The sequence below is a fragment of the Triticum aestivum genome, chromosome 5A, assembly GCF_018294505.1.
Source record: "Triticum aestivum cultivar Chinese Spring chromosome 5A, IWGSC CS RefSeq v2.1, whole genome shotgun sequence".
Lineage (NCBI taxonomy): Eukaryota > Viridiplantae > Streptophyta > Magnoliopsida > Poales > Poaceae > Triticum > Triticum aestivum.
Window position 1 is genome coordinate 511,120,912 of NC_057806.1, and position 13,866 is coordinate 511,134,777.

The 13,866-nt window shown below is 53.7% G+C and overlaps 1 protein-coding gene across 1 annotated transcript; it reads right to left on the bottom strand.

Annotated features, from left to right (window-relative positions):
* Positions 1-5,049: 5,049 nt before the first annotated feature.
* Positions 5,050-8,320, bottom strand: LOC123104411 (respiratory burst oxidase homolog protein B). Its single transcript, XM_044526254.1, has one exon. The coding sequence runs from the start codon at positions 7,950-7,952 to the stop codon at positions 5,190-5,192; it is 2,763 nt and encodes a 920-aa protein (XP_044382189.1). The 5' UTR covers positions 7,953-8,320; the 3' UTR covers positions 5,050-5,189.
* Positions 8,321-13,866: the final 5,546 nt, after the last annotated feature.

Below are 13,866 nucleotides of genomic sequence, written 5' to 3' on the forward strand. Positions count from 1 at the left end.
GTGTTATAAAAGGTATAAAATTTAGACTCCTTGTTAGATAGGGAACAAATTATTTGTCAATGTCAAATAGAGCATAAATTTTAGACACAGTGTTAAATAAGGAATTCTCTCATCTATTGATAGCTAGCCTGTATCTGTATACGGAGGAATGCGATTACAGAGGCAAGGCAACAAACACTTGTAACGTTTTCTGTTTACGCCGTAAACAGGTGACGAGCAAGAATTGGCTAAAAACACCTCTTATAGGGGACGCGGCATGTAATCCAACAGAGATGTGGACTAGGAGTAGCTACTACGAGGGCGGATCAATGTAGGTCTGAATGGGTGTGGCAGCACGAGACCAATACGTGAAATACATTGTACTCCTTTCGTTTCATAATAGATGATCCAATTTTACACTAACTTTAATACAATGCATGTTTCTATTTTTTTGGGGACAACCTCACGAAGCTTTTTATTAATTCGTCACAATGTTTATAGGGACGGATGGTAGATTTCCCGGATGGCCTAACCATACATGACGGCTAACACCAAGAGATAAAGCATGCTTCACTAAGTTGTGAGCTTCATAATTTGAACTCTTACTTTCATGACTAAAAACACCGTATTCACACCTCTCTCGCAAATCATCTGCACCCACACACAGCCCAGCTCAGCCTGGGAGAGCGCACAGCAGCCCAACAATGGCCCAACAGGCAACCACACATGGCAAAGTAAGCAACTTTAAAGATTCTTCATCTATCCAGCTTTCAGCAATCGGAAATCCAAATTGGTTGCAGTTAATTTTGTAGCTCTACTTTGTCGAGATTCTAGGGTCATGCTTTTTTATTCTTCCTCAGCTATTTAGTACTCCCTCCGTCCCATAATATAAGAACATCAAAAACGTTCTTATATTTTGGGACGGATGGAGTAGTTGATAGTAGTTAAGAAAGCAACGAAATCAACTAAAATGTAAATATTTTGGTGAATGTTAGGAAAAGTTTTTCCAAAGAAAAGCACCATACAGTCTTAGTTGCAAGGTTAGAAACGGAAGATGGATATACATTGGTCCTAAAATTCTAGGAAGAAAGTGTAGCTCTCTTGAGAAATCCTAGCCACCAATTTTGCCTCTACATTTCAGATGTGATTTACTTTTTTCAATGAATCATCTCTTGAGAGATCCTAGCCACCAGCATATAGTACGTGACGCGCTACCAACAGTACGTATTGATCTCTTTTTTTTTAACATCAGTACAGACACAAGCGCTTATATACACGCGCATACACTCACCTCTATGAACGCACACACGCGCATCCTATCCCTATGAGCACCTCCGAAAGACTGAGACGGCATATCATCTTGAAATTTACGAAGTCACCGTAGGCGCCTCGTCGTCGACGGGAACGTCTCCTCCCATTGAATGTGCATCGCCGGAAACCCTGAAATAACTCCAGGAATAAATGCAAGCATCAGGATTTGAACCCTGGTGGGCTGGGGATACCACAGTCCCTCTAATCATCCAACCACATGTTGGTATGTGTTCATCTCTAGTGGTACGGTGACGATGTATATGGGAGTATATGATGATGGAACTCACAGTCGTAACGGGCGCTGTCCGGTGGCCCCAACCAGGTGGCAGTGCCTGTCTACACCGCCGGCACAGCACCCTGTGAGGCACCAGCGAGCAGGACGAAAAGCATGAGGAGGAGCTGGAGCCTGCCGGCGTGGCTCAACGCCGCCCCCGCCGAGGTGATGATGGCCCCAGGCCGCGTGCAATGGGTGCACGAAACAAGCAAGGTGAACGTGGGAGGAGCGGAGAAATCAACCGAACAAGATTACACCACCAACCGTCAAGCTAATCATAGTTTGCATGCTTGGACTCGAGTCGATGGAACATATTAATTGATGTGTCCGCCCGTATGTGGACACATCCCCCCCCCCCCCCCCCGCGCGCGCACACACACACACATGTCGGTCCTGTGACGGCACGGGCGGAATCCTAGCCCACCGCCGTTGTCGCCCCTCCTTGGACTCCCCTGGCCATCGCCGAAGGGTGCTGGCTGGAGGCGACAGTGGCGGGGGGGGGGGGGGGAGCTTGCTCGCGCGTCCTAATGTTTACCATGGTGGGGGAGGCTCCACTCCTGATCTGCGCACTGCTCTGCTCCGCGTCGGCGACTTCTATCACACGGTGTGACGACTCCTTGGGCTCGGTCTGGCAGACACCAAGTTGCGTGCTCCAGTGGAGGTGGCTCTAGGAACTTCTGGCTACGTCACCGCCCATGTCCCGGTCCCACCGGATCTGCCCGGGTTAGCATGGCGGGGTGGCGGCCTGGTTTCCTGCTGGCTGGAACGTGCCCTTCTAGGGCAATCGATCCACTTTCCCATAGCCCTAAGGCTGTGTCTCAATCTCCTACGCGAAAACGATAAGATACTGGAGACGGGGTCGCATGGCATGGGTCTTCGACTCTTGGTCTAATTCCACGACGGAGAGTCGGCATGGTGTAAAGTGAAGATTGGAGGAATAGAGCGAAATCCCCGTCTGGGGTATTCCAAAGGTGTAACCTACGCAACGAAAAAGGCAGGGGAGATGGCTGACGGGCTTGGCGATACTATCACGGGAGGATGCTGGATCTGATTAGGCGGCTGGATCTGGGTTGTTGGTTTTAGTTGGTGGTGAGAAGATGGTTTATCTTGCATGTGTCGGTGCATTGGCTTCGTGGGAGGCGGGCGGTCTAGCGGAGCTGCGGTGCGCGCAGGTGTTGGGTTGGGCGGTGCGCCAGACTAAACCTTGTCGGGCTATTGCCGGCGGTCGGTGTCCATGCACTTTGTTTCACTTTCTTTGAGGTGTCGGCGTGGAATCCATCCCTTGCACATCCCCAGATCCAGTTCTTTGGGTGAAAAGCTAATGCCCAGTCAGGTCGGGTGACGGCGTCGACATTGTCGCTTCCTCCTTTGGGGTGTCATATTGAAGACTTAGGATCTCATTCGAACTCTCTATGTGCTAGATGCTCATGGCAGTGCAGTCGGCAGACGCACGACCGACAATGTGGTGGTGTATGTCTAGTTTGGCAATGATGATGATGGCCACCAGTATAGGGTTGTGACAATGCTTTGATTGTCGGATTTTCTCGATGTACTCGACATGTCACTTTTGGGTCTCGCTGTGTCGTTGCTTTGTAGGAGCTGCCCTTGAGGTGCCTAGGTGGTGACCATGATTGGTGGCTAGTGGTCTTCGAGGAGGTGTTGGTTGGCGCAAACTCTGCCCATTTCTCCTGTGTTTCGGTTGTCTTCATAGTCGGAGTTGTCTAGGCGCCTGACTTTTACCGGCGGGCGACTGTTTGGCATGGACCGACATGGATTCTGACATTTGCAGCGATGAGGACTTTATTAGTGGAAGTCGATGGCAAAGACAGAGCCGCTAGCTCATGGAGGAGTGCTGACGATGACGCTTGGTGACGACCTCACCTTTGTTTTTCTTCTCTCCAGGGTTGTTGTGTCTTTATGTGGATGGCCAGATTGACCATTGTTGCTCTATGTGGACTGTTGTAACGGGTTTTTTTCGGTCTTCTATTAATTAATCAAACAACCCTCTTCTTTCCTAATGTCAAAATTCTAAGGGGCCGACATCAAAAAACCGCTACATAGCTATGCACGTGGAATGAGACCCATACTTTCTTGAAAGTCTCTCCGAAGTTTAGCGCTTTTGTTCGTTGTGTGTGTGTACATATATCAGGGCTAGTACTATTTTTAAAGGGAATACCTGTACAAAGGGCATTTGGATTTTCTTGGAGGCAAAAAAACAAATGTAATGGTTTACCCAACTTATCGCAATCAACCAATATCTACATTGATGTATGTACTAAATGACACAATTTTTCTTGCAAAAAGAAAAACTTCTTGTGACTGGGGGCTGGCTGCGAAAACTAAAAATTCTCCTTGTGGAACTCAAATTTGTTGCTCGTCTTCCTCGAGAAATCTTGCACAAGCTGCCACAGCTCCTTGATCAGCACCAACGCGCCGCCAGGTGTGCTTGAGGGTTGATGTCCTTGTAGACGTTGCGCCAGTTCGGACGGGTGAAGTGGGTCTTCATGCGGGCGCCGGAGACGACGTCGATGGCGTGCTTGGAGTGGTTGAGGGACTGAAGAATGGCGACGAGTGCCGACCGGGCGCCCCCTTCCTTGTAGACGCTAGTGTAGTAGTTATGGAGCTCGATGATGCCCTTCTTATCACTCTCGGCCACCTCGTCCATGACGTCGCGGAACTAGTTGAAGGAGCCTTCCTCCCTCGTCACCTAGTAGAAGTAGGTTGTGCCTCGCCTGAAGCACCGTGCCCCTCTGACCAGCCTGGACCCGTGCCTTCGCCGCCGCACGAGGGTAGAAGGAAGCCCCGCCACCACCGACACGGGCCAGGTTGCGCCCGACAGCGCCTTTTGGCGGTGGCGAGGAGGAGGGAGTAGGGATGGGAGCTCGCTAGCCGCTACTCGCGGGAGCGGCGGGCGCAAGATGATAAGGTTTGTCTGCCCTGCTCCTAACTCCTGAGCGGCAACAACCGAATTATGCCACTAAGTACTTGAACTGACAAGACATCTTACATTAGTGAATAGAGGTCGATGTGGTACTTCCCTAAGCACCATGCATTGTACGAGGACTAGGTTGACTCGTAAGTATATGATTTTTTATGAAGAGCATTCGGTTGTGGTGACATACACACCATAATAAGTCTCTATGAAGTTTAGCATTTTTTTCTTTTTGAGACCGACTATACATTTGATATTTTGGGGGGTAATTCAATTTTCCGACCATTAGATTAAGATTTAGCGGTCATCCTTCTTTCTTCTTCCTCTAGCTTTTCTTTGGCCTCCAACCGATTCCTCCTCTCACAAGATCAACTTATTCGAATTGCAAATTCAGTCAACTTACATATAACTATTGTGTTTTTGTTAGTTGTATGTGTACATACACCTGAAGTGCTGATTGTATTTTTCTTTAGAAGGGAATATCTGTACAAGGGGGCATTGGATATTATTCTTCTATAGGCAAAAAAATCGATGAAACTCTTGACCCAGCTTGTCAAAATCAACCAACACCTACTTCGATCTATAGAACTGGGTATGTACTGAATTAACAGAGTTTTTCCTCACGAAAAGAGAAACTTGTTTCTTTTCTTAAAAAAAAAGGAGGAACTTCTTGTGACTGGGCTGGCTGCAAAGTTAGAAATTCTCCTTGTGGAACTCGAATTTGGTGCTCGTCTTCCTCGAGAAATCCTGCGCAAGCTGGCGCAGCTCCTTGATCAGCACCGGCGCGCCGCAGTAGAACACTCCGACACGCTGCCCGGCGTGCTTGAGGGCGATGTCCTTGTAGACTTTGCGCCAGTTGGGCCGGGCGAAGTGGGTCTTGACGCGGGTGCCGGAGACGACGTCGACGCCGTGCTTGGCGTGGTTGAGGGACTGGAGCATGGCGATGAGCGCCGACCGGGCGTCCCCCTCCTCGTAGACGCTGGTGCAGTAGTTATGGAGCTCGATGATGCCCTTCTTGTCGCTCTCGGCCACCTCGTCCATGACGCCGCGGAACCAGTCGAAGGAGCCTTCCTCCCGCGTCACCCAGTAGAAGTAGGCGCGCCGCGTCCGGAACGACGCCGCCGACACGCTCCTGTCGCTGGGGCTGCCGGACTCGATGTCGCCGTCGAGCCGCTTCATGTTGTTGATGATGTCCTTGATGATGGAGATCATGGGCGTGGCCCCGATGCCCAGCCCCACCAGCAGCACCACGTCGTACTGCTTGTAGTCCTGCGCCGGCGCGCCGTACGGCCCGTCGATCAGCACCGTGGGGAAGCTGCTCGGGCTGGGCATGGCGGCGCCGCCGTCACCGGCGTACTCTGCCCGGAGCAGCCCGCTCTTGCCGTCCGTCGGCGGCCGGCAAACCTTCTCGAAGACGCTCTTGAGCTCCCGGGTCCAGTCGCCGAGCGTCCTGATGTGGACGCTGATGTAGTCGTCGTGCGGCGCCGACGTGATGGAGAAGGGGTGCCACTGGAACGGCGAGACGGCGGCGCAGTTGACGAAGATGTACTGCCCGCTCTTGCACCTGAATCCCTGCGGCTTGGAGAAGCGCAGCGACAGCACGTTGCCGGGGTACACGGCCACCTTGAGTATCTTCACCGGCCGCACGCTGGACCGGAGCGCCCGCGCCAGCCGCTCGCACGCGTACAGGACCATCGGCGCCGCCAGGTACATCCACGTCGACTTCTTCTGCCACTTCTTGGTGAGGTAGAGGAAGTGGCCGTGGACGATGAGCAGCGCGTAGACGATGATGAAGAGGTGGTGCGTGTACCAGAAGGCGTTGAACCCGGTGAGCCGGCTGAGCGGCCCCGGGAGGCGGACCCTGCCGCGGCGGAACCACGGCGTGGCGAGCGTGAAGGCGACGGCCATGAGCGCCAGCATCACCAGCCCCGTCCACCCCTCCGTGCCCTTGACGAACCACCAGTAGTTGGGCGGCTTGACGTCGCCGAAGAAGGGCTTCATCGGCTCGTACTCCTCCTCGGTGGCGTGCAGCAGCCGCGGGAAGTCGCACGCCAAATGGGAGATGATGTGCATCCCGGCGCCGACGGTGATCCCCGCGGCGATCACCTTGTGGAAGTTGAGGTTGTCGTCGAACGGCACGACCCGCCCCGCGGCGGTGCGGTTGCGGAGCCACGTGATGGTGTTGCGGCACACGGGGAGGAGCACGAGCGCCATGTTGAACTTGAGCGTCTCGGCGCCGCCCTTGGCGACGCACACGCAGTAGCCCATCACCTCGAACACGGCGCGCCGCCGGTACTGCACGAACTTCCAGGCGAAGAGGCCGGCGCAGATGGAGAACCACAGGATGATCACCCAGCAACGGCGCCAGTTGTCCTCCAGGAAGTAGCTGGCGCGGCGGTACCACCGGCGGAGCGGGTTGGGCTCCGTCGTCGGCTTGAGGTGCTGGCTCAGCATCTGGCTGAGGTTACGGCTGCTGGTCGTCCCGCTCCCGCCCCGCGTCGGCTGGGTCGGCGGCGCCTGCAGCAGCAGCGTCTCCAGGTTGGACAGCTCGATGTAGCCGAGGTTGTCGGGGTCGAGCTCCTCCATGATGAGCCGGGCGTACTCTTCTGTGCGCTCCGTGATCTTCTTGAGGTCGTTGGCGGCGGCGCTGAGCCCGATGATCTGCCCGACCTCCGCCTCGGTGATCCTGCCGTCGGCGTCCTTGTCCACCATGTCGAAGAAGGTCTGCAGGCGGCTGTCGAAGCTGGTGTCGGAGATCTGGTCCCAGAACTCGAGCAGCTCCGCCTTGCTGATGCTGTCCCCGGAGATGTCCCGGCGCCGGGCCAGCGCGTCGAACAGCTCGCCGGCGAAGGCGAGCTCCTTCATCCCGATGCACTTGCCGAACTTGGAGCGGTGGAGGAGTCCGCCGTTCTCGGCGAGCTCGTCGAAGCGCTTCTCGACGGCGGGCCAGCCGTCGGGCTTGCTGATGAACTTGAGCCCCTTGAGCGCGTGCGCGGCGGCGGACTTGGACCGGTCGATGCGGCTGGGGCGGCGCTTGACGGACGCGATTTTTCGGAGCTCCTGCGACACCTGCTTGATCCTTGTCGACGCGTTCCGGAGCACGCCGCCGCCATGGGTGCCCCTGCCGGCGTACGAGGAGGAGCGCGTCTCCAGCGCCCGCGCCAGCAGCGTGACGTCCGGGTCCTCCTCGCCGCCGGCCGCCGGCTTGACGCTGTGCACCGCCACCGAGTCGTCCCGCACGTCGAGGGTGACCTCCACGTAGTCGTTGTCGTCGTCGTCGCCCTGGTGGTGGTTCCCGCGGCCGCCAGCGCGCAGCGGCGCGGACACGGAGTCCGCGAACCGCGCGCTCTTCCGCGTGGCGGAGCGCTTCCCCACCAGCGGCCCGCTGTGCGGCACGACCCTCTCGCCGCCCGCCTGCACGATGTCCCCCGCCCCGCCGCCCCCGTGGTTATGCATGACCGGCGGCCGGCTCTCGCTACCCCGCCCCCAGCAAAGTCAACCGGCGAACAGAAACCTCCAAGATGCGCAGCCAGGAATGAGCGCGCCGCGGAGGCTGGATATAATGGACGTACTCGCGGCCGGAGACCTCGTCGTGATTAGACTCACGTAGTAGGTGTGGAGGAGGAGATGGCAATGAGACCACGCACCGGAGCGCCAAGTAAGCAGTTCAATCGCAGCTAGCCGGGAGGGAGAGAGGGACTGTTTCAGCGCGGCGCAAAGTCTCGCGAAATTTATGTCGAAAAATTGAAGTCTGGTGAAATTCTCCGGCGACCCTTTCAGCCGGGCAACTCACCTACTCCGACCTACGCTACGCAGGCGGCGCGGCGTGCCCTCTTGGTCAGAACAAACAAAAGGTCGCTTGACCGCGACCGCGCCGCGCTTGCTCCAACGGCCGCATGCAGATGCACGCACGCACGCGGTTTACGTACACGCACCAGGGGCTGGAGGTTGGAACAGGTCTCTACTCGCTGCTTAGCATTTATTGAGCATGAAACGACGCCGTAGCCTCTCGGTCGATGCATAGATGCGACGAGAATGGTTCCCTTTTTGGCGCTGAAACTCTTGTCTTGCTCGAAATGAAAGAAATCGGTGCACGCAACCGTGAAACTTTTAGTTTGCAGAAGATAATTAACGCGCAGTAGGTGTAGCAAAAAGAAAACAATGGTTCAAGTTGTTAGAAACATTAGAAACACACCCAGAAAAAAAGGTGTTAGTAAAGTTTTGAATTCCGAAAGAAAAGAAAAGAAAAGAAGAGCTCGTGGAGCACTGAAATTTCAGCTGCCGGAGTAATCAGAAAATACCCGGAGGTTACCAAGCGATTTCTTGTTTGAATGAACTTTTGACTCGCGCAAAATTCACTTAAGATCCAAAAATATCAACAACGGAAAGTTGCCTCGTAATGCGGTTTCTCGTGAGGTATCAAAGATTCGTGGTTACCGGGCGATAACCGAATTTTCCGCCCGGTAACCAAATCACTCGTTAGGCAATCTCCAACGCCTACCGTCAAACCACCTGCAACCGTCGGAACCGCTCGGTTTGAACGTGGTGTGTCCTCTAACGTGAGCCTGTATACGTCCGATGAGTGGTCCGGACGCATTTTTCCTCGTAAAATGGAGACAAACTAGGTGGGGTTTCATTGGAGTCCGGACATTAGCCACGCAGGACTCCGACACCCCCGGCCCACTGAATCCTCCCTCCTGGTCCTATTTTTCCCAATCTGCCCCTTCTCCCCCCCCCCTTGCTCTGCACCCCCACCCTCCTCCGCCGCCGCCGCCGTTGTACCTCTTCCGTCGGCACAGAGGCATTACCGGACCTCCGCAACCAGCATCGACATGCCCACTCGCCTTTTACGACGGCGTTGTCCACCCAGAACTTGTCCGTAGGCAGGAACAACCCCCCCCCCCCCCACCACCACCACCACCCCCGGTCGAATTCGGCCATGGCAATCACCACGCCCGGTAGGTGTTCGGTCAAATGGCGTTGAGCTTATTTTGAATGACATGTCGTTTTTTAGAGTACGAAGGATGACGGGATACGCGACTATGGAGGATGAGTTGTTGTGCAATGGGCGGTTCGGCGTATCCACAGGTTTCATAGACAAGAGAAAGGGAGGACCTTTTGGCAGCAAGTGCATGAATCATTTCACGCGCGAAAGCACATTGTGCCCTACGACATGCACATCATCCAGCAACGCAATGTGAGGTCATTGTCGTATCGATGGTATGCCATCCAAACCTCTGTCACCAAGTTTTGTGGCGCGGTTGATAAGTTGAAGGCAAGGTGGTCATTGCGCGCGACAGAGGAGGAGATCGTAAGTTCTGCTTCTTCTTCCTCAACTTGTTGATTGATTGGTTCGTTCATTCATTCAATGTTGCTCTACACATTGTGTAACCCGCATGCACTGTCGCCACCCGTGATATAACACATGATGGAGGGACGGCCATTTTATGCATATGCACTGTTGGGTGAAGTTGAAGGGGTAGTAAGTGTGGGACATCAGGATCCATTAATCTCGCTGAATTTGACATATTGTTATACTAGACTTATTTACATGCTATGTATGAATGATTTGTGCTATTTTCTATCCAAACTTTGATAAAAATTCGCCTTGTTTGCATGAATCTCGCCTGATTAGTTGAAACCCGGCTTGAAATGTATGCGGGCAGCATTGGATGGTCGCCTTCCTCATCAGTATTTACGGGTCAGTATTGGAGATGCCCTAGGGCGTTTTCAACGGCGACCCGTAAATTTCCTCCAGCATCCGTCTGCGGACAGGGGGGCCAGTCCGCGGAGACGGATGCGGGAGACCGCCATTCAACGCTGTCCGCATACATTTCAACCCGCATTTAAACTAATCGGACGACATTCATGCAAATCGATCGATATTCATTAATGTTTGGATAGAAAATAGCACAAATCATTCATACATAGCATGCAAATTAATTCTAGTACAACAATGTCTTAAATTCGACTAGATTAGCCGAATGTGTAACAAGTTTTTCATCAACAGATCATGGTCTCCCACACATACTTCCCCTTCAGCTTCATTCAACATTGTGTGTACGTAAATGGCCGTCCATCTGTCATGTGATATATCAAGGCGGCGTGTGCATGCTACATAATGTCTAGACCAACATTGTGTGAACGAATCAATTAACAAGTTGAGCAAGAGAAAGCAAACTTATGATCTCGTGCTCTGCCGCGTGCAATGGTCACCTTGCCTCAAGCTGACGAACCACATTACAAAACTTGGTGACGCTAGTCTGAAAAGCGTACAAGCGATACGATAATGACCTCACATTGCGTTCTTGAATGATGTATATGTCGTAGGGTGTAATGTGCTTTCATGCGTGAAATGATTCACGCACTTGCTGCCAGAAGGTCCCCCTTCTGCTCTTGCATACAAAATTCACGGATACGGCCAACCACGCATCGCACAACAACTCATCTTTCATGATTGAGTAGATCACCATTTTTCGTACTCTAGAAAACGACATAGCATTTGAAAATAAGCTCAATGGCAGTTGACCGAACAACTGACGAGTGTGGTGTCCGCCATGGAGGTTGTCGACAGGGGGCGAAGTGTACCTGGGTACAAACGATCCAGGGCGAATATCGCCGTCATCGAGGCGAGCGGGCGCGTCAGTGCTGGTTGTGGACGTCCGACGATGCCTCTGTGGGGGCCTGAGACGTGCAGCAACGGCGGCAAAGATGAAGAGTGCGGATGCAAAGTAAGGGGGAAGGAGCGGAGTGTAAGGAAATTTTGCCGGGAGTGGGATTGGGTAGGCCGGCGGTCGGAGTCCTACGTGTCTGCTGTTCGGACTCCCGCAAAGCCCCCGTCCCCTCCCATCACATTTTGTCTCCAATTTACGGGAAAAAAACACATATGAACAGCTCGGCGAAACGATACAGATCCACGTTGAATGACTTCCACGGTCCAGACGTATGCAGGCGGTTTAAGAACCGCGTCGAAGATGCCCTCAATGCCCTTACTGATGAGGCGAGATGGACGTAGCTCGTGAAAGAAAGAAAAAACGACGACACGTGCATGTTGTCAAAGTGTCAAGCTCCCGTGCGGCTTCCAGGCGCGTGCAACATGGGCCTCCAGCCGTCTGCGCGAGCAGGAGGAGGAGGGCAGCGCGCGCACGTGGAACATGCGTGGACTAATCTTGGCTCCGCCGGCCGGCCGGCGAGCCGAACGACGGCACGCACGCGCGTCAAGTTGCGGCTACACCAACTCCAGGCGAACCGTGCACGTCGCAGCACCGGTCACCCGTTTGAGCCGGCTTCTCCGCGCGCGGCAGCCATGGGATCAACGGGGCCATGCAAGTATGCAACCGGCCGGCCACGTTCCACGTAGTGCATGTCCAGCAAAAGGGGCTACTCATCCATCAAAGTCCATCGGCAGCTTCGTCCGTGCGTGCGTGCATGCATGTACGTATCCGGCAAGCACCGGCTGACGTCGCCGCGTGCGAGTCCACCGCGCGGCCGGACTCCATCGACACCGACGGACCCACGGGCGACGAAGCCCACGCGGCGCACGTAAGCCAGCAGGGACGCCGTCGATCCCCGGCCGTATCGGCAATGGCATCGGCATCGGCATCGGCATGGTCACCATCCACGCGGCCGCACGCACAAGCCGTCGACCCGCCCAACGTCAGTGTTAAATGTCACATCAACTTTATACGGAGTACTATATTAACTAAACGAAAATGGTGGTTTCCATCACCCTTTTTTTAACTATAAAATAATACAGTAGTCAGATATGCATGCGGTCAAGAAGGCTCAACGTGTGCTCATGGAAAACCTGGGGCCGGCCGCGCCTGATGAGCAGATCACGTCTCACAACCTGCTTAGATATGCGGCCGAAGAGGAACATTCATCAGAGGTTACTAAACTTGTTCTAGAACCCAGTGCTTTAAAATACCTAAAATACAGTCATTGAACTCGCTAAGGCTTCGTTCGGTTGATGCGGTTTCCATCCACACGGGGAACCAACCCCTGCAGGGATTGGGTGAATCCCCTCATGTCACCCACCCCCCGCCAACACCCTGACCACAAATCCCTTTGTCTTAAATTCTGTTGGGTCACTCCCTCCCTCCTTTGGCAAAAATTTAGCAGTCAGCTCATTCAATTAGACATGCTAAGGACGTCAAAGATAGCATCACAGGTACCACATCAACAAACTCAAAAGCACAGCTGCTTTTGCATCATCAGAGGGAGTCAAAAATCACCCCGTATCACCAATTCCTCAAATCAAAGTCCATGAACCCTAGGAATTAAGGGTGTGAGAGGTAAGGTAACGCCGGCAATGGGTTTCTCTGGTCTCCATAGCTCGCGCCGCGGCTGCTCCGGGTCGCCTCCGAGCTCATGCCGCTGCGACTAGATGCGGTGGCGCCGCTTGGGCACGCCGCCGCGGTCTCCTCCAGTAGCGCTGCTGCTGACCCTCCTTCTCCGAAGTCGTCGCCATCGCAGTCTCCCTGCGAAATTGAGATTCGAGAAACGGAGCGAGGGGTCGGGGCGAGAGAGAGAGAGCGTCGTTTCGCTCGCGAGAGAGACGGGGTTTGGTTCCATGGGGTGAGACGCGTGGGCCATTTTCCGGCTGTTTCCACGGGGTTTGGAAGGGATTTGGGAGGGACTTAATCCAGGCCGGGTCTAACCGAAGGCTGCTATAGGCCAAACCGGGATCTGATCCCGGCCGGGACGAAACCCACGGGGATCGACGGGTTTTGTCTCCGATCCCGGCGAGGGTGGGGATAACCGAACATAGCCTAAAGGGGTTTACATACAGCCTCTAACATGTTTTTGTGTACATATTTTGTTTAGCTGGCATACAGTTGACCGGTCCAACCACCATGTGAACGACAACCGTAAGGACAACGTGGCGAGGCGATGTGACATTTTGCAATAAAGCACTGATGGCCCCACCTGTTAGCTGGGGGTCAAAATTTTGCAATAAAGCCTTGATGGTCCCACCTGTAAGTTGGGGGTGAATTTTTTGCAATAAATCCCTGATGGCCCCACCTGTCAGTTGGGGGTGAAATTTTTGCAATAAAACCATGATGGCTCCACTTGTCAGTCTATTAGTTGAGGGAAGAAATATTATGGAAACTAAAACAAACAAGCATGTCCGACAATTTTGCTACTCTACATAAAAGCTCGTTCTCTCCAGCTATCGCCCTTACCTTTCGTGAAATTGTTCATTGGTCAATGGGTGTGAGCCCTTGTATATAACCCCAACATATAACCTCGTCTCCCCTCTGTGCACCACCTCCTAAGGCCTTCCAAACTTATTACCCATCTCCGCACTAGATCCACCACCACCCACCATTCAAATTAAACCCTATTCTCGCCAAAAATTTGTAGGAGT